The sequence below is a fragment of the Salvelinus fontinalis genome, chromosome 10, assembly GCF_029448725.1.
Source record: "Salvelinus fontinalis isolate EN_2023a chromosome 10, ASM2944872v1, whole genome shotgun sequence".
Lineage (NCBI taxonomy): Eukaryota > Metazoa > Chordata > Actinopteri > Salmoniformes > Salmonidae > Salvelinus > Salvelinus fontinalis.
Window position 1 is genome coordinate 46,441,741 of NC_074674.1, and position 18,455 is coordinate 46,460,195.

The following is an 18,455-nucleotide window of genomic DNA, read 5'->3' on the forward strand; positions in this document are numbered from 1 at the left end:
CCTTCCACTGCTGGAGTGAATACCCAGCCGTCCTTCCACTGCTGGAGTGAATACCCAGCCGTCCTTCAACTGCTGGAGTGAATACCCAGCCGTCCTTCAACTGCTGGAGTGAATACCCAGCCGTCCTTCAACTGCTGTAGTGAATACCCAGCCGTCCTTCAACTGCTGGAGTGAATACCCAGCCGTCCTTCCACTGCTGGAGTGAATACCCAGCCGTCCTTCAACTGCTGGAGTGAATACCCAGCCGTCCTTCAACTGCTGGAGTGAATACCCAGCCCTCCTTCCACTGCTGGAGTGAATACCCAGCCCTCCTTCCACTGCTGGAGTGAATACCCAGCCCTCCTTCCACTGCTGGAGTGAATACCCAGCCGTCCTTCCTCTGCTGTAGTGAATACCCAGCCGTCCTTCCACTGCTGTAGTGAATACCCAGCCCTCCTTCCACTGCTGGAGTGAATACCCAGCCGTCCTTTAACTGCTGGAGTGAATACCCAGCCGTCCTTCCTCTGCTGGAGTGAATACCCAGCCGTCCTTCCTCTGCTGGAGTGAATACCCAGCCGTTCTTCCACTGCTGGAGTGAATACCCAGCCGTCCTTTAACTGCTGGAGTGAATACCCAGCCGTCCTTCCTCTGCTGGAGTGAATACCCAGCCGTTCTTCCACTGCTGGAGTGAATACCCAGCCGTCCTTTAACTGCTGGAGTGAATACCCAGCCGTTCTTCCACTGCTGGAGTGAATACCCAGCCGTCCTTTAACTGCTGGAGTGAATACCCAGCCGTCCTTTAACTGCTGGAGTGAATACCCAGCCGTCCTTCCACTGCTGGAGTGAATACCCAGCCGTCCTTCCACTGCTGGAGTGAATACCCAGCCGTCCTTCCACTGCTGGAGTGAATACCCAGCCGTCCTTCCTCTGCTGGAGTGTGAATACACAGCCCTCCTTTAACTGCTGGAGTGAATACCCAGCCCTCCTTTAACTGCTGTAGTGAATACCCAGCCGTCCTTCCACTGCTGGAGTGAATACCCAGCCCTCCTTCCACTGCTGGAGTGAATACCCAGCCCTCCTTCCACTGCTGGAGTGTGAATACCCAGCCCTCCTTTAACTGCTGTAGTGAATACCCAGCCGTTCTTCCACTGCTGGAGTGAATTCCCAGCCGTCCTTCAACTGTTGGAGTGAATACCCAGCCGTCCTTCAACTGCTGGAGTGAATACCTCCTCCTCCATGCTTCACGGTGGGAACCACACATGTGGATATCATCCATTCACCTACTTTTTGTCTCACAAAGACACGGCGGTTGGAAACAAAAATCTAATTTGGACTAAGGACAAAGGACAGATTTCCACCGGTCTAATGTCCATTGCTTGTGTTTCTTGGCCCAACCAGGTGTAGTCGTGTACAGTAACAGCACCTCCCTTGTCCGCTGGGAGGACGACTATTCCTATGTATTATTTTGTATATATTTTCTGTAACTTATTGGCATCCAGCTGGTTTTCTTTATTCAATAAAAAAAATAAAAAAATATAGCACAACAGGCACTAAGAAACATCAACATTTTAGAGAATTAGCGTCCGTACACTGAGGTGGCTTCATCTCAAAGTATTTTCAATGGCAGTCGACACTCAGGGTGAGGAGGAGGAAAGGGATGGAGGAGAGGGGTGAGGAGGGGGAAAGGGATGGAGGAGAGGGGTGAGGAGGAGGAAAGGGATGGAGGAGAGGGGTGAGGAGGAGGAAAGGGATGGAGGAGAGGGGTGAGGAGGGGGAAAGGGATGGAGGAGAGGGGTGAGGAGGAGGAAAGGGATGGAGGAGAGGGGTGAGGAGGGGGAAAGGGATGGAGGAGAGGGGTGAGGAGGGGGAAAGGGATGGAGGAGAGGGGTGAGGAGGGGGAAAGGGATGGAGGAGAGGGGTGAGGAGGGGGAAAGGGGTGGAGGAGAGGGGCGAGGAGGAGGAAAGGGATGGAGGAGAGGGGTGAGGAGGGGGAAAGGGATGGAGGAGAGGGGTGAGGAGGAGGAGGAAAGGGATGGAGGAGAGGGGTGAGGAGGAGGAAAGGGATGGAGGAGAGGGGTGAGGAGGGGGAAAGGGATGGAGGAGAGGGGTGAGGAGGAGGAAAGGGATGGAGGAGAGGGGTGAGGAGGGGGAAAGGGATGGAGGAGAGGGGTGAGGAGGAGGAGGAAAGGGATGGAGGAGAGGGGTGAGGAGGAGGAGGAAAGGGATGGAGGAGAGGGGTGAGGAGGGGGAAAGGGATGGAGGAGAGGGGTGAGGAGGAGGAAAGGGGATGGAGGAGAGGGGCGAGGAGGGGGAAAGGGATGGAGGAGAGGGGTGAGGAGGGGGAAAGGGATGGAGGAGAGGGGTGAGGAGGGGGAAAGGGATGGAGGAGAGGGGTGAGGAGGAGGAAAGGGATGGAGGAGAGGGGTGAGGAGGGGGAAAGGGATGGAGGAGAGGGGTGAGGAGGAGGAAAGGGATGGAGGAGAGGGGTGAGGCGGGGGAAAGGGATGGAGGAGAGGGGTGAGGAGGAGGAAAGGGATGGAGGAGAGGGGTGAGGCGGGGGAAAGGGATGGAGGAGAGGGGCGAGGAGGAGGAGGAAAGGGATGGAGGAGAGGGGTGAGGCGGGGGAAAGGGATGGAGGAGAGGGGTGAGGAGGAGGAAAGGGATGGAGGAGAGGGGTGAGGAGGAGGAAAGGGATGGAGGAGAGGGGTGAGGAGGAGGAAAGGGATGGAGGAGAGGGGTGAGGAGGAGGAAAGGGATGGAGGAGAGGGGCGAGGAGGAGGAAAGGGATGGAGGAGAGGGGTGAGGAGGGGGAAAGGGATGGAGGAGAGGGGTGAGGAGGGGGAAAGGGATGGAGGAGAGGGGTGAGGAGGAGGAAAGGGATGGAGGAGAGGGGTGAGGAGGAGGAAAGGGATGGAGGAGAGGGGTGAGGAGGAGGAGGAAAGGGATGGAGGAGAGGGGTGAGGAGGAGGAAAGGGATGGAGGAGAGGGGTGAGGAGGAGGAGGAAAGGGATGGAGGAGAGGGGTGAGGAGGAGGAGGAAAGGGATGGAGGAGAGGGGCGAGGAGGAGGAAAGGGATGGAGGAGAGGGGTGAGGAGTGGGAAAGGGATGGAGGAGAGGGTTGAGGAGGAGGAAAGGGATGGAGGAGAGGGGTGAGGAGGGGGAAAGGGATGGAGGAGAGGGGTGAGGAGGAGGAAAGGGATGGAGGAGAGGGGCGAGGAGGGGGAAAGGGATGGAGGAGAGGGGTGAGGAGGAGGAAAGGGATGGAGGAGAGGGGTGAGGAGGAGGAAAGGGATGGGGGAGAGGGGTGAGGAGGAGGAGGAAAGGGATGGAGGAGAGGGGTGAGGAGGAGGAAAGGGGATGGAGGAGAGGGGTGAGGAGGGGGAAAGGGATGGAGGAGAGGGGTGAGGAGGAGGAGGAAAGGGATGGAGGAGAGGGGTGAGGAGGAGGAGGAAAGGGATGGAGGAGAGGGGTGAGGAGAGGGGTGAGGAGGAGGAGGAAAGGGATGGAGGAGAGGGGTGAGGAGGGGGAAAGGGATGGAGGAGAGGGGCGAGGAGGGGGAAAGGGATGGAGGAGAGGGGCGAGGAGGAGGAAAGGGATGGAGGAGAGGGGTGAGGAGGGGGAAAGGGATGGAGGAGAGGGGTGAGGAGGAGGAAAGGGATGGAGGAGAGGGGTGAGGAGGAGGAAAGGGATGGAGGAGAGGGGTGAGGAGGAGGAAAGGGATGGAGGAGAGGGGTGAGGAGGGGGAAAGGGATGGAGGAGAGGGGTGAGGAGGGGGAAAGGGATGGAGGAGAGGGGTGAGGAGGGGGAAAGGGATGGAGGAGAGGGGTGAGGAGGGGGAAAGGGATGGAGGAGAGGGGTGAGGAGGGGGAAAGGGATGGAGGAGAGGGGCGAGGACACAGAATTAAACAGATTTTAATGAACATTTCAATCCCTGTAATTTAATGTGTATCTGTGTCTGAGGAGGGGTGGAGGACAGGAAGACAATTGAAAATGTCCCGCCCTATTCTTACCCACCCCCTCTCTCCCTCTCCCCCTCTCCCCCTCTCCCCCTCTCTCCCTCTCTCCCTCTCCCCCTCTCCCTCTCGTCCCTTTGCCTCATCTAGGGGAGAGTGTGTTGGTGTGTAAGGAGGCGGAGCGTCAGAAGGGTGTGTGTCTTCTCCAGGGCTCTCTGCAGCCAATCAGCAGCTGCCTGGTGAAGAGGGAGGGGGAGGGCCTAACCACCAGCATGCTCCGAGCCATCCTGGAGGTACAGTAGCCTGACCTCTAACCCCTGAACTATGGATTTTTTTTGTACATTTGGACTTGGATAGACAGCTCACGTGCTGTAGTATGGACAGCGTCATTGAGGACTCTCTCCATTTTGAAGTAGTCAGGTCAACAGGAGGGATCAGCCAAGGGAATTATACCCCCTGAGAAAAAATTCAGTAACTGCAGGGGGCAGTAAATCACCAACCTTGTCTTTATACCTGTTCAGACAACACCCTCCAGGGGGCAGTAAGCACCAACCTTGTCTTTATACCTGTTCAGACAACACCCTCCAGGGGGCAGTAAATCATCAACCTTGTCTTTATACCTGTTCAAACAACACACTCTAGGGGACAGTAAATCATCAACCTTGTCTTTATACCTGTTCAAACAACACACTCTAGGGGACAGTAAATCATCAACCTTGACTTTATACCTGTTCAAACAACACACTCTAGGGGACAGTAAATCATCAACATTGTCTTTATACCTGTTCAAACAACACACTCTAGGGGACAGTAAATCATCAACATTGTCTTTATACCTGTTCAGACAACACCCTCCAGGGGGCAGTAAATCACCAACCTTGTCTTTATACCTGTTCAGACAACATCCTCCAGGGGGCAGTAAATCACCAACCTTGTCTTTATACCTGTTCAGACAACACCCTCCAGGGGGCAGTAAATCACCAACCTTGTCTTTATACCTGTTCAGACAACACCCTCCAGGGGGCAGTAAATCACCAACCTTGTCTTTATACCTGTTCAGACAACACCCTCCAGGGGGCAGTAAATCACCAACCTTGTCTTTATACCTGTTCAGACAACACCCTCCAGGGGGCAGTATGCACCTTTTTAGTTTGTGTTCTGACTCATAGAAGTAGAAGAAAATGTACTACTTTAAAATGGAGATGCAAAGAAGGTACCTCTATCTACCTCTATGTTTCTTACACAGCGACAGGTAACTGCCAAAGTAAAGGAAACACAATAATTTTACAAGTGTCTGGATCTCTATCGGAGGGATGCGACGCCATTCTTCCAGGAGAAATTCCATTATTTGGTGTTTTGTTGATGGTGGTGGAAAACGCTGTCTCAGGCACCGCTCCAGAATCTCCCAGAAGCGCCCGAACAATCACCCCTCTTTTCAAAGCTTACCCAGCATTTTATACATAAACCTAAGCATGATGGGATGTTAATTGCTTAATTTCCCACACCTGCTTTCTGTGTATCCCTAATTTACTCAAGTCTTTCCTTTATTTTGGCAGTTACCTGCACATACCTCCTACCTGTCACCTACAGTATATACCTGTACCTGTCACCTACAGTATATACCTGTACCTGTCACCTACAGTATATACCTATACCTGTCACCTACAGTATATACCTGTACCTGTCACCTACAGTATATACCTGTCACCTACAGTATATACCTGTACCTGTCACCTACAGTATATACCTGTACCTGTCACCTACAGTATATACCTATACCTGTCACCTACAGTATATACCTGTCATCTATCTACCTATACCTGTCATCTACAGTATCTACCTGTCTTCTATCTACCTATACCTGTCATCTATCTACCTATACCTGTCACCTACAGTATCTTACCTGTCTCCTGTCAGATCATCGTTGGGGGCGTGGCCAGCTCTCCTCAGGATGTGAGGCTTTATGCTTCCTGTACGTTGCTGGCTGCTGGCGCCCGCTATGACACCACACCTACACCAGAGGGCGCCGTGACGGCGGGAGGAGGAGAGACGGGAGGAGGAGTGCAGGAGGGCGCGATAGAAGCATGTGTGGAATGGTTGATTGAGAATGAGTTCATATCTATCCAAAGAGAGGGTAATGAGATGGGGAGAGGGGGAGAGGGGGATGAGAGAGGGGGGGCAGGAGGACAAGAGAGGTACTGCCCCACCCACCTTGGTTCTGCCACCCTCTCCTCCTCTCTCTCTCCTGCCGAGGCACTGGGCATCTTCTCAGATCTACAGAGAGCCATGAAGAGCTTCGTATTGGACAACGACCTACACACACTCTACCAGGTACCCCCCTCCCTCTCTCTGTCAGATAACTCCTGTGTTTGTACCCTCCAGATAACCCCTGTGTTTGTACCCTCCAGATAACCCCTGTGTTTGTACCCTCCAGATAACCCCTGTGTTTGTACCCCTCCAGATAACCCCTGTGTTTGTACCCCTCCAGATAACCCCTGTGTTTGTACCCTCCAGATAACCCCTGTGTTTGTACCCTCCAGATAACCCCTGTGTTTGTACCCCTCCAGATAACCCCTGTGTTTGTACCCTCCAGATAACCCCTGTGTTTGTACCCTCCAGATAACCCCTGTGTTTGTACCCTCCAGATAACCCCTGTGTTTGTACCCTCCAGTGTTTGTACCCTCCAGATAACCCCTGTGTTTGTACCCTCCAGATAACCCCTGTGTTTGTACCCCTCCAGATAACCCCTGTGTTTGTACCCTCCAGATAACCCCTGTGTTTGTACCCTCCAGATAACCCCTGTGTTTGTACCCCTCCAGATAACCCCTGTGTTTGTACCCTCCAGTGTTTGTACCCTCCAGATAACCCCTGTGTTTGTACCCCTCCAGATAACCCCTGTGTTTGTACCCTCCAGATAACCCCTGTGTTTGTACCCTCCAGATAACCCCTGTGTTTGTACCCCTCCAGATAACCCCTGTGTTTGTACCCCTCCAGATAACCCCTGTGTTTGTACCCCTCCAGATAACCCCAGTGTTTGTACCCACCAGATAACCCCTGTGTTTGTACCCCTCCAGATAACCCCTGTGTTTGTACCCTCCAGTGTTTGTACCCCTCCAGATAACCCCTGTGTTTGTACCCTCCAGATAACCCCTGTGTTTGTACCCTCCAGATAACCCCTGTGTTTGTACCCTCCAGTGTTTGTACCCTCCAGATAACCCCTGTGTTTGTACCCCTCCAGATAACCCCTGTGTTTGTACCCTCCTGTGTTTGTACCCTCCAGATAACCCCTGTGTTTGTACCCTCCAGATAACCCCTGTGTTTGTACCCCTCCAGATAACCCCTGTGTTTGTACCCTCCAGATAACCCCTGTGTTTGTACCCCTCCAGATAACCCCTGTGTTTGTACCCCTCCAGATAACCCCTGTGTTTGTACCCCTCCAGATAACCCCTGTGTTTGTACCCCTCCAGATAACCCCTGTGTTTGTACCCTCCAGATAACCCCCGTGTTTGTACCCTCCAGATAACCCCTGTGTTTGTACCCTCCAGTGTTTGTACCCCTCCAGATAACCCCTGTGTTTGTACCCTCCAGATAACCCCTGTGTTTGTACCCCTCCAGATAACCCCCGTGTTTGTACCCTCCAGATAACCCCTGTGTTTGTACCCCTCCAGATAACCCCTGTGTTTGTACCCTCCAGATAACCCCTGTGTTTGTACCCTCCAGATAACCCCTGTGTTTGTACCCTCCAGTGTTTGTACCCTCCAGATAACCCCTGTGTTTGTACCCCTCCAGATAACCCCTGTGTTTGTACCCTCCAGATAACCCCTGTGTTTGTACCCTCCAGATAACCCCTGTGTTTGTACCCCTCCAGATAACCCCTGTGTTTGTACCCCTCCAGATAACCCCTGTGTTTGTACCCTCCAGTGTTTGTACCCTCCAGATAACCCCTGTGTTTGTACCCCTCCAGATAACCCCTGTGTTTGTACCCTCCAGATAACCCCCGTGTTTGTACCCTCCAGATAACCCCTGTGTTTGTACCCTCCAGTGTTTGTACCCCTCCAGATAACCCCTGTGTTTGTACCCCTCCAGATAACCCCTGTGTTTGTACCCCTCCAGATAACCCCTGTGTTTGTACCCCTCCAGATAACCCCTGTGTTTGTACCCCTCCAGATAACCCCTGTGTTTGTACCCCTCCAGATAACCCCTGTGTTTGTACCCTCCAGATAACCCCCGTGTTTGTACCCTCCAGATAACCCCTGTGTTTGTACCCTCCAGTGTTTGTACCCCTCCAGATAACCCCTGTGTTTGTACCCTCCAGATAACCCCTGTGTTTGTACCCCTCCAGATAACCCCCGTGTTTGTACCCTCCAGATAACCCCTGTGTTTGTACCCCTCCAGATAACCCCTGTGTTTGTACCCTCCAGATAACCCCTGTGTTTGTACCCTCCAGTGTTTGTACCCTCCAGATAACCCCTGTGTTTGTACCCCTCCAGATAACCCCTGTGTTTGTACCCTCCAGATAACCCCTGTGTTTGTACCCTCCAGATAACCCCTGTGTTTGTACCCCTCCAGATAACCCCTGTGTTTGTACCCCTCCAGATAACCCCTGTGTTTGTACCCTCCAGTGTTTGTACCCTCCAGATAACCCCTGTGTTTGTACCCTCCAGATAACCCCTGTGTTTGTACCCTCCAGTGTTTGTACCCCTCCAGATAACCCCTGTGTTTGTACCCTCCAGATAACCCCTGTGTTTGTACCCCTCCAGATAACCCCTGTGTTTGTACCCCTCCAGATAACCCCCGTGTTTGTACCCTCCAGATAACCCCTGTGTTTGTACCCCTCCAGATAACCCCTGTGTTTGTACCCTCCAGATAACCCCTGTGTTTGTACCCTCCAGATAACCCCTGTGTTTGTACTCTCCAGTGTTTGTACCCTCCAGATAACCCCTGTGTTTGTACCCCTCCAGATAACCCCTGTGTTTGTACCCTCCAGATAACCCCTGTGTTTGTACCCTCCAGATAACCCCTGTGTTTGTACCCCTCCAGATAACCCCTGTGTTTGTACCCCTCCAGATAACCCCTGTGTTTGTACCCTCCAGTGTTTGTACCCTCCATATAACCCCTGTGTTTGTACCCTCCAGTGTTTGTACCCTCCAGATAACCCCTGTGTTTGTACCCCTCCAGATAACCACTGTGTTTGTACCCTCCAGATAACCCCCGTGTTTGTACCCTCCAGATGACCCCCGTGTTTGTACCCCTCCAGATAACCCCTGTGTTTGTACCCTCCAGATAACCCCTGTGTTTGTACCCTCCAGATAACCCCTGTGTTTGTACCCTCCAGATAACCCCTGTGTTTGTACCCTCCAGATAACCCCTGTGTTTGTACCCTCCAGTGTTTGTACCCTCCAGATAACCCCTGTGTTTGTACCCCTCCAGATAACCCCTGTGTTTGTACCCTCCAGATAACCCCTGTGTTTGTACCCCTCCAGATAACCCCTGTGTTTGTACCCCTCCAGATAACCCCTGTGTTTGTACCCCTCCAGATAACCCCTGTGTTTGTACCCCTCCAGATAACCCCTCTGTTTGTACCCCTCCAGATAACCCCTGTGTTTGTACCCCTCCAGATAACCCCTGTGTTTGTACCCTCCAGATAACCCCTGTGTTTGTACCCTCCAGATAACCCCTGTGTTTGTACCCCTCCAGATAACCCCTGTGTTTGTACCCTCCAGATAAACCCCTGTGTTTGTACCCCTCCAGATAACTCCTGTGTTTGTACCCTCCAGATAACCCCTGTGTTTGTACCCCTCCAGATAACCCCTGTGTTTGTACCCTCCAGATAACCCCTGTGTTTGTACCCCTCCAGATAACCCCTGTGTTTGTACCCTCCAGATAACCCCTGTGTTTGTACCCTCCAGATAACCCCTGTGTTTGTACCCCTCCAGATAACCCCTGTGTTTGTACCCCTCCAGATAACCCCTGTGTTTGTACCCTCCAGATAACCCCTGTGTTTGTACCCTCCAGATAACCCCTGTGTTTGTACCCCTCCAGATAACCCCTGTGTTTGTACCCCTCCAGATAACCCCTGTGTTTGTACCCCTCCAGATAACCCCTGTGTTTGTACCCCTCCAGATAACCCCTGTGTTTGTACCCTCCAGTGTTTGTACCCTCCAGATAACCCCCGTGTTTGTACCCCTCCAGATAACCCCTGTGTTTGTACCCTCCAGATAACCCCTGTGTTTGTACCCTCCAGATAACCCCTATGGTTGTACCCTCCAGATAACCCCTGTGTTTGTACCCTCCAGATAACCCCTATGGTTGTACCCTCCAGATAACCCCTGTGTTTGTACCCTCCAGGAAAACCCCTGTGTTTGTACCCTCCAGATAACCCCTGTGTTTGTACCCCTCCAGATAACCCCTGTGTTTGTACCCCTCCAGATAACCCCTGTGTTTGTACCCCTCCAGATAACCCCTGTGTTTGTACCCCTCCAGATAACCCCTGTGTTTGTACCCCTCCAGATAACCCCTGTGTTTGTACCCTCCAGATAACCCCTGTGTTTGTACCCCTCCAGATAACCCCCGTGTTTGTACCCTCCAGATAACCCCCGTGTTTGTACCCTCCAGATGACCCCCGTGTTTGTACCCCTCCAGATAACCCCTGTGTTTGTACCCCTCCAGATAACCCCTGTGTTTGTACCCTCCAGATAACCCCTGTGTTTGTACCCCTCCAGATAACCCCTGTGTTTGTACCCCTCCAGATAACCCCTGTGTTTGTACCCCTCCAGATAACCCCTGTGTTTGTACCCCTCCAGATAACCCCTTTGTTTGTACCCCTCCAGATAACCCCCGTGTATGCTGAGTGGACCACAATAGACTGGTACCAGTTCTGGTGTCTGTGGGAGGGGCTTGGCTCATCCAATAAGAGAGTAGCAGAGCTGGTGGGTGTTCAGGAGAGCTTCTTGGCTCGGTCTGTTAGCGGGAAACTGATCGCCAAGACAGACAGACAGAGACGACAGATGGCCATACACAAACGGTACAGCATAACACACATACCAGGGTTTCCCATAGCTGGCTTGTGGCAAGAAAATATTAGAATGAAAAGTCGATCAATAAAATTTGCGCTGGCCAATGAGAGCTGCTGTAGTGAAATGTATTGTTGTTAATACCAGAGGGTGTAGTGAGAGCTGCTAATACCAGAGGGTGTAGTGAGAGCTGCTGTTTATACCAGAGGATGTAGTGAGAGCTGCTAATACCAGAGGACGTAGTGAGAGCTGCTGTAGTGAAATGTATTGCTGCTAATACCAGAGGACGTAGTGAGAGCTGCTGTTAATACCAGAGGATGTAGTGAGAGCTGCTGTAGTGAAATGTATTGCTGTTAATACCAGAGGATGTAGTGAGAGCTGTTAATACCAGAGGATGTAGTGAGAGCTGCTGTAGTGAAATGTATTGCTGTTAATACCAGAGGGTGTAGTGAGAGCTGCTGTAGTGAAATGTATTGCTGTTAATACCAGAGGATGTAGAGAGAGCTGTTAATACCAGAGGATGTAGTGAGAGCTGCTGTAGTGAAATGTATTGCTGTTAATACCAGAGGATGTAGTGAGAGCTGCTGTAGTGAAATGTATTGCTGTTAATACCAGAGGATGTAGTGAGAGCTGCTGTAGTGAAATGTATTGCTGTTAATACCAGAGGACGTAGTGAGAGCTGCTGTAGTGAAATGTATTGCTGTTAATACCAGAGGATGTAGAGAGAGCTGTTAATACCAGAGGATGTAGTGAGAGCTGTTAATACCAGAGGATGTAGTGAGAGCTGCTGTAGTGAAATGTATTGCTGTTAATACCAGAGGATGTAGTGAGAGCTGCTGTAGTGAAATGTATTGCTGTTAATACCAGAGGATGTAGTGAGAGCTGCTGTTAATACCAGAGGATGTAGTGAGAGCTGCTGTAGTGAAATGTATTGCTGTTAATACCAGAGGATGTAGAGAGAGCTGTTAATACCAGAGGATGTAGTGAGAGCTGCTGTAGTGAAATGTATTGCTGTTAATACCAGAGGATGTAGTGAGAGCTGTTAATACCAGAGGATGTAGTGAGAGCTGTTAATACCAGAGGGTGTAGTGAGAGCTGCTGTAGTGAAATGTATTGCTGTTAATACCAGAGGATGTAGTGAGAGCTGCTGTAGTGAAATGTATTGCTGTTAATACCAGAGGACGTAGTGAGAGCTGCTGTAGTGAAATGTATTGCTGTTAATACCAGAGGACGTAGTGAGAGCTGCTGTAGTGAAATGTATTGCTGTTAATACCAGAGGATGTAGTGAGAGCTGCTGTTAATACCAGAGGATGTAGTGAGAGCTGCTGTAGTGAAATGTATTGCTGTTAATACCAGAGGATGTAGTGAGAGCTGCTGTTAATACCAGAGGATGTAGTGAGAGCTGTTAATACCAGAGGACGTAGTGAGAGCTGTTAATACCAGAGGATGTAGTGAGAGCTGTTAATACCAGAGGACGTAGTGAGAGCTGTTAATACCAGAGGACGTAGTGAGAGCTGCTGCTGGTGGTTTAGTAAATAGTCCGCCACAGGAGTCGCTGGTGCGCGATAGAACAGGAACATCCCTGCCAGAGAAAACCTCCCCTAACCCGGACGACGCTGGGCCAATTGTGCGTCGCCCCATTGGTCTCCCGGGCGCGGCCGGTTGCAACAGAGCCTGGACTCGAACCAGGATCTCTAGTGGCACAGCCTTAGACCACCGCACCACTCGGGAGGAAACGTGGTTTTATAAGCCCAGTCATTACGTAACAATTCTAAATGCCATTGCGTGTTAGAAACAGTTTTAACGGCCATGATTTAAAAATAGCTTCCATTTTTATTTCTCAACTGGTAATTGAAGCTCGCTTTCCATTCGCCATTCAAGTCTGGGTTTGGCCGGGGTAGGCCGTCATTGTAAATAAGAATTAGTTCTTAACTGACTTGCCTAGTTAAATAAAGGTTAAATAAAAATATAATAATCAAGTGCACAGACAGCTAGCCAGGCTTCATCAGCACGTCACACACCACATTGCAATGAGCAGGAGGCAGTATGCATTTAAAAAACAAACACTAAATTGTTTGAAACCTGAATGTTTTACTACATATTTATGAGGCATGTCTTACCTTGCTTCAAAGTAGCCTAGCCAAAATCCAACCAAACAGGCAGGCAATTATTTTATAAAAACTTCCATATACCATTGAAACCAGTATTATTTAATAAGACTTCTATATACCATTGAAACCAGTATTATTTAATAAAGACTTCTATATACCATTGAAACCAGTATTATTTAATAAGACTTCTATATACCATTGAAACCAGTAGTCTATTATTGTCCAGTAGCCAAAGGAACAATCCTAGTCATATTAAAACATATATTAACAACCCATCATAGTAGTTGATAATCCTAGTAGTTGATAATCCTAGTAGTTGATAATCCTAGTTATAATACCAACCCATCATAGTAGTTGATAATCCTAGTAGTTGATAATCCTAGTTATAATACCAACCCATCATAGTAGTTGATAATCCTAGTTATAATACCAACCCATCATAGTAGTTGATAATCCTAGTTATAATACCAACCCATCATAGTAGTTGATAATCCTAGTAGTTGATAATCCTAGTTATAATACCAACCCATCATAGTAGTTGATAATCTTAGTAGTTGATAATCCTAGTAGTTGATAATCCTAGTAGTTGATAATCCTAGTTATAATACCAACCCATCATAGTAGTTGATAATCCTAGTAGTTGATAATCCTAGTTATAATACCAACCCATCATAGTAGTTGATAATCCTAGTAGTTGATAATCCTAGTAGTTGATAATCCTAGTAGTTGATAATCCTAGTTATAATACCAACCCATCATAGTAGTTGATAATCCTAGTAGTTGATAATCCTAGTTATATTAACAACCCATCATAGTAGTTGATAATCCTAGTAGTTGATAATCCTAGTTATATTAACAACCCATCATAGTAGTTGATAATCCTAGTAGTTGATAATCCTAGTAGTTGATAATCCTAGTAGTTGATAATCCTAGTTATAGTAGTAGTTACGCCGTGGTTGGAACTCCGTGGTTGGAACTCCGTGGTTGGAACTCCGGGGTTGGAACTCCGTGGTTGGAACTCCGTGGTTGGAACTCCGTGGTTGGAACTCCGGGGTTGGAACGCCGTGGTTGGAACTCCGTGGTTGGAACTCCGTGGTTGGAACTCCGTGGTTGGAACGCCGTGGTTGGAACTCCGGGGTTGGAACTCCGTGGTTGGAACTCCGTGGTTGGAACTCCGGGGTTGGAACTCCGTGGTTGGAACTCCGGGGTTGGAACTCCGTGGTTGGAACTCCGTGGTTGGAACTCCGGGGTTGGAACGCCGTGGTTGGGACTCCGTGGTTGGAACTCCGGGGTTGGAACGCCGTGGTTGGAACGCCGTGGTTGGACACCCTAATGGGTTACTCACCCAATTCATATGGGTCTGGTACATGTTTTAAATATATATACTTTTAAATCAGAACAAATTCTTATTTACAATGACGGCCTACCCCGGGCCAAACCCTAACCCGGACGATGCTGGGCCAATTGTGCGCGGCCCTATGGGACTCCCAATCACGGCCGGTAGTGATACAGCCTGGAATCGAACCAGGGTCTGTAGTGACTCCTCTAGCACTGAGATGCGGTGCCTTAGACCGCTGTGCCACTCGGGAACCCTATTTCTTAAATGTCCGGTAAATTAAAATGTTGCCTGTCAAATGTCCAGTGCCACATTTTCTTAATGGAAACTCTGACACCCACACACACACACACACACCCTAACCCCTGCTCTTTCTCTCTCTTCAGGTTCTTCACTACTCTGGTCCTTCAGGACTTGGTCAATGAGGTTCCTCTGGGTACCGTGGCAACCAAGTACAACTGTAGCCGTGGACAGCTACAGTCTCTTCAGCAGTCTGCCTCCACGTATGCAGGTAAACACAGTAGTCTTTATCCTCCTCTAGGTAACAGTGTTCTGTTAACTTCTGTCCCAGACCATGCTGTAACCATAGTAACGGTGTGGTTTCCTGTCCCGTAGGCATGGTAACGGTGTTCTGCCGGCGGCTGGGATGGCACAGCTTGGAGCTACTCCTGTCTCAGTACCAGACCAGGCTGAGCTTTGGGGTCCAGAGGGAACTGGTCGACCTGGTCAGGGTCTCACTGCTGAGCGCAACAAGGGCACGAACACTCTACGACCAGGGCCTCGCTACGGTGGCCCAGCTGGCCAGGGCAAAGGTCAATGAGGTGGAGAAGGCCCTACGCAAGGCTGTCCCCTTTAAGAGGTTAGGAGGAGGAGGGAGGAGAGTTAGGAGGAGGGAGGAGGAGGGAGGAGAGTTAGGAGGAGGGAGGAGAGTTAGGAGGAGGGAGGAGAGTTAGGAGGAGGGAGGAGAGTTAGGAGGAGGGAGGAGAGTTAGGAGGAGGGAGGAGGGAGGAGAGTTAGGAGGAGGGAGGAGGGAGGAGAGTTAGGAGGAGGGAGGAGAGTTAGGAGGAGGGAGGAGGAGGGAGGAGAGTTAGGAGGAGGGAGGAGGAGGGAGGAGAGTTGGGAGGAGGAGGGAGGAGAGTTAGGAGGAGGGAGGAGGAGGGAGGAGAGTTAGGAGGAGGGAGGAGAGTTAGGAGGAGGGAGGAGGAGGGAGGAGAGTTAGGAGGAGGGAGGAGGAGGGAGGAGAGTTAGGAGGAGGGAGGAGAGTTAGGAGGAGGGAGGAGGAGGGGGGAGAGTTAGGAGGAGGGAGGAGGAGGGAGGAGAGTTAGGAGGAGGGAGGAGAGTTAGGAGGAGGGAGGAGGAGGGAGGAGAGTTAGGAGGAGGGAGGAGGAGGGAGGAGAGTTAGGAGGAGGGAGGAGGAGGGAGGAGAGTTAGGAGGAGGAGGGAGGAGAGTTAGGAGGAGGGAGGAGGAGGGAGGAGAGTTAGGAGGAGGGAGGAGAGTTAGGAGGAGGGAGGAGGAGGGAGGAGGGAGGAGAGTTAGGAGGGAGGAGAGTTAGGAGGAGGGAGTAGGAGGGAGTAGGAGGGAGGAGAGTTAGGAGGAGGGAGGAGGAGGGAGGAGGAGTTAGGAGGAGGGAGGAGGAGGGAGGAGAGTTAGGAGGAGGGAGGAGAGTTAGGAGGAGGGAGGAGGAGGGAGGAGAGTTAGGAGGAGGGAGGAGGAGGGAGGAGAGTTGGGAGGAGGAGAGTTAGGAGGAGGGAGGAGGAGGGAGGAGAGTTAGGAGGAGGGAGGAGAGTTAGGAGGAGAGTTAGGAGGAGGGAGGAGAGTTAGGAGGAGGGAGGAGAGTTAGGAGGAGGGAGGAGAGTTAGGAGGAGGGAGGAGGAGGGAGGAGAGTTAGGAGGAGGGAGGAGGAGGGAGGAGAGTTAGGAGGAGGGAGGAGAGTGAGGAGGGAGGAGGAGGGAGGAGAGGAGGGAGGAGAGTTAGGAGGAGGAGGGAGGAGAGTTAGGAGGAGGGAGGAGAGTTAGGAGGAGGGAGGAGGAGGGAGGAGAGTGTGTTGTAAAGGGCTGGTGGTGATGATGATGATGGTGATGATCTCTTCCTCTCCAGTTCTCGTCGTGCGATGGATGAGACCGAGGGGGAAGCAGCCGAAAGGCGGAGCTTACGGTGTGTCTGGGTCAGTGGGGGGCGGGCTCTAACAGAACACGAGGCAGCCATTGCAATCGTGTCTGAGGCCAGGCTCCTCCTCCAGCAAGACCTCGCCCTATTGGGGGTGACCTGGGACCCAGGGACACTGCCCACGGAAACACGCCCTAACAACGACCATGACAACGACTCACCTGAGACACAGCGGGACCGGTCCAAATCCTGGAGAGATAGAGAGAGGAGGTTAAACGAGAAGAAAGAGAGGGAAGACGGAGGGAAAGAGGGAAGGAGAGAGGGAGAGAGAAACGTGGTTGAACAGAAAGAGGTAGAGGGGAGAGAGAAGAGTGAGGTAGAGAGGAAAGCAGTAGAGCAGAGAGGGAGAGAGAAGAGTGAGGTAGAGCAGAGAGGGAGAGAGAAGAGTGAGGTAGAGCAGAGAGGGAGAGAGAAGAGTGAGGTAGAGAGGAAAGCAGTAGAGCAGAGAGGGAGAGAGAAGAGTGAGGTAGAGAGGAAAGCGGTAGAGCAGAGAGGGAGAGAGAAGAGTGAGGTAGAGAGGAAAGCGGTAGAGCAGAGGGAGAGAGAGAAGAGTGAGGTAGAGAGGAAAGCGGTAGAGCAGAGAGGGAGAGAGAAGAGTGAGGTAGAGCAGAGAGGGAGAGAGAAGAGTGAGGTAGAGAGGAAAGCGGTAGAGCAGAGAGGGAGAGAGAAGAGCGAGGTAGAGAGGAAAAGGGTAGAACAGATGAACAAGGGTGAGCAGAGAGAGAGGGAAGAGAGAGGAGTGGAGGAAGGTGAGAGAGAGGCGAGAGGAGGGGTGAAGGTGGGAGAGAGGGAAGAGGGAGGAAGCGAGGAAGACCCTAACCTTCCTGTCTGTGATGGGAGAGGTATAAACACCCAGGACTTAGCTGAACTAGTCAGTAGCCCTCATCCCCCTCTCAATCCCTCCATCCACCCCTTCCACTCTCCCCCTCCACGTTTCAGAGCCCCCACCTCCCGAGTGGAGGAACCTCGGGCCAGTGTTTCTGGGGGGACAGTAAAGAGGGACGGACTGGGCGTGGCAGGGAGATCTCCTGCACAGGCATGTAGAGGACAGCCGTCCACAGCTCTGAGGAAAGTACTGCGCTCTATACACTCAAAGAGGAGAGAGAGGGAGGAGGAGGAGAGAGAGGAGGAGGAGAGAGAGGAGGAGGAGGAGAGGAGGGAGAAGGAGAAGAGAGAGGAGGAGAAGAGAGAGGAGGAGGAGAGGGGGGAGAGAGAGGAGGAGAAGAGAGAGGAGAAGGAGAGGGTGGAGAGAGAGGAGGAGGAGAAGAGGGAGGAGGAGAAGAGGGAGGAGGAGGAGAGGGGAGAGAGAGAGAAGAGGTTAGAGGGGGAGGAGAAGAGCGTAGAGAAAAGAGAGAGTGAGGAGAGGAGGAGAGGAACATCGTTTAAACTTCCTCCTGAAACCCTACCAGTCCCTGCCCCGATCTCGGTTTCAACCCCAAAGTCAGCACCCCTCCTCCAGAGCAAGACACCACCAGAGGTCCCTGTACCCCCTCCTCCCTGCCTCCTCTCCCCTGTCCCTCCTCCCCTCTTCCTCTCCTCTGCCCAAGCCCCAGCTCTTTCTCTCTCTTTTGTAGTCAAACGCCGGAGGGTGGAAGAGGAGGATCAGTGTGGGTCTCCAGAACTCTATGAGGAGGAGGGAAGGTTTGGGGATAGTTTAGAGTTGGACACTCAGACTGAGAGAATGATTCTACTACAAGACCAGAGAGAGGAGGAGAGGGAGAGAGAGGCTTCTAACTCACAGCATGAGAGAGGGAGGAGGGAGAAGGGTGGAGAGGAGGAGAGAGGGAGGAGGGAGAAGGGTGGAGAGGAGGAGAGAGGGAGGAGGGAGAAGGGTGGAGAGGAGAAGAGAGGGAGGAGGGAGAAGGGTGGAGAGGAGGAGAGAGGGAGGAGGGAGAA

The 18,455-nt window shown here is 51.7% G+C and overlaps 1 protein-coding gene across 1 annotated transcript in view; it reads left to right on the top strand.

Annotated features, from left to right (window-relative positions):
• polq (polymerase (DNA directed), theta) overlaps positions 1–18,455 on the top strand; it is a 112,142-nt gene that overhangs the window by 30,848 nt on the left and 62,839 nt on the right. The window contains exons 12-18 of the mRNA XM_055935201.1: positions 4,083–4,225; positions 5,850–6,263; positions 10,763–10,956; positions 14,779–14,903; positions 15,008–15,251; positions 16,491–17,688; positions 17,797–18,455. The exon at positions 17,797–18,455 is cut by the window's right edge and continues 22 nt beyond it. Coding sequence (XP_055791176.1) covers positions 4,083–4,225; positions 5,850–6,263; positions 10,763–10,956; positions 14,779–14,903; positions 15,008–15,251; positions 16,491–17,688; positions 17,797–18,455 — 2,977 coding nt within the window. The remainder of the gene's footprint in view (positions 1–4,082; positions 4,226–5,849; positions 6,264–10,762; positions 10,957–14,778; positions 14,904–15,007; positions 15,252–16,490; positions 17,689–17,796) is intronic.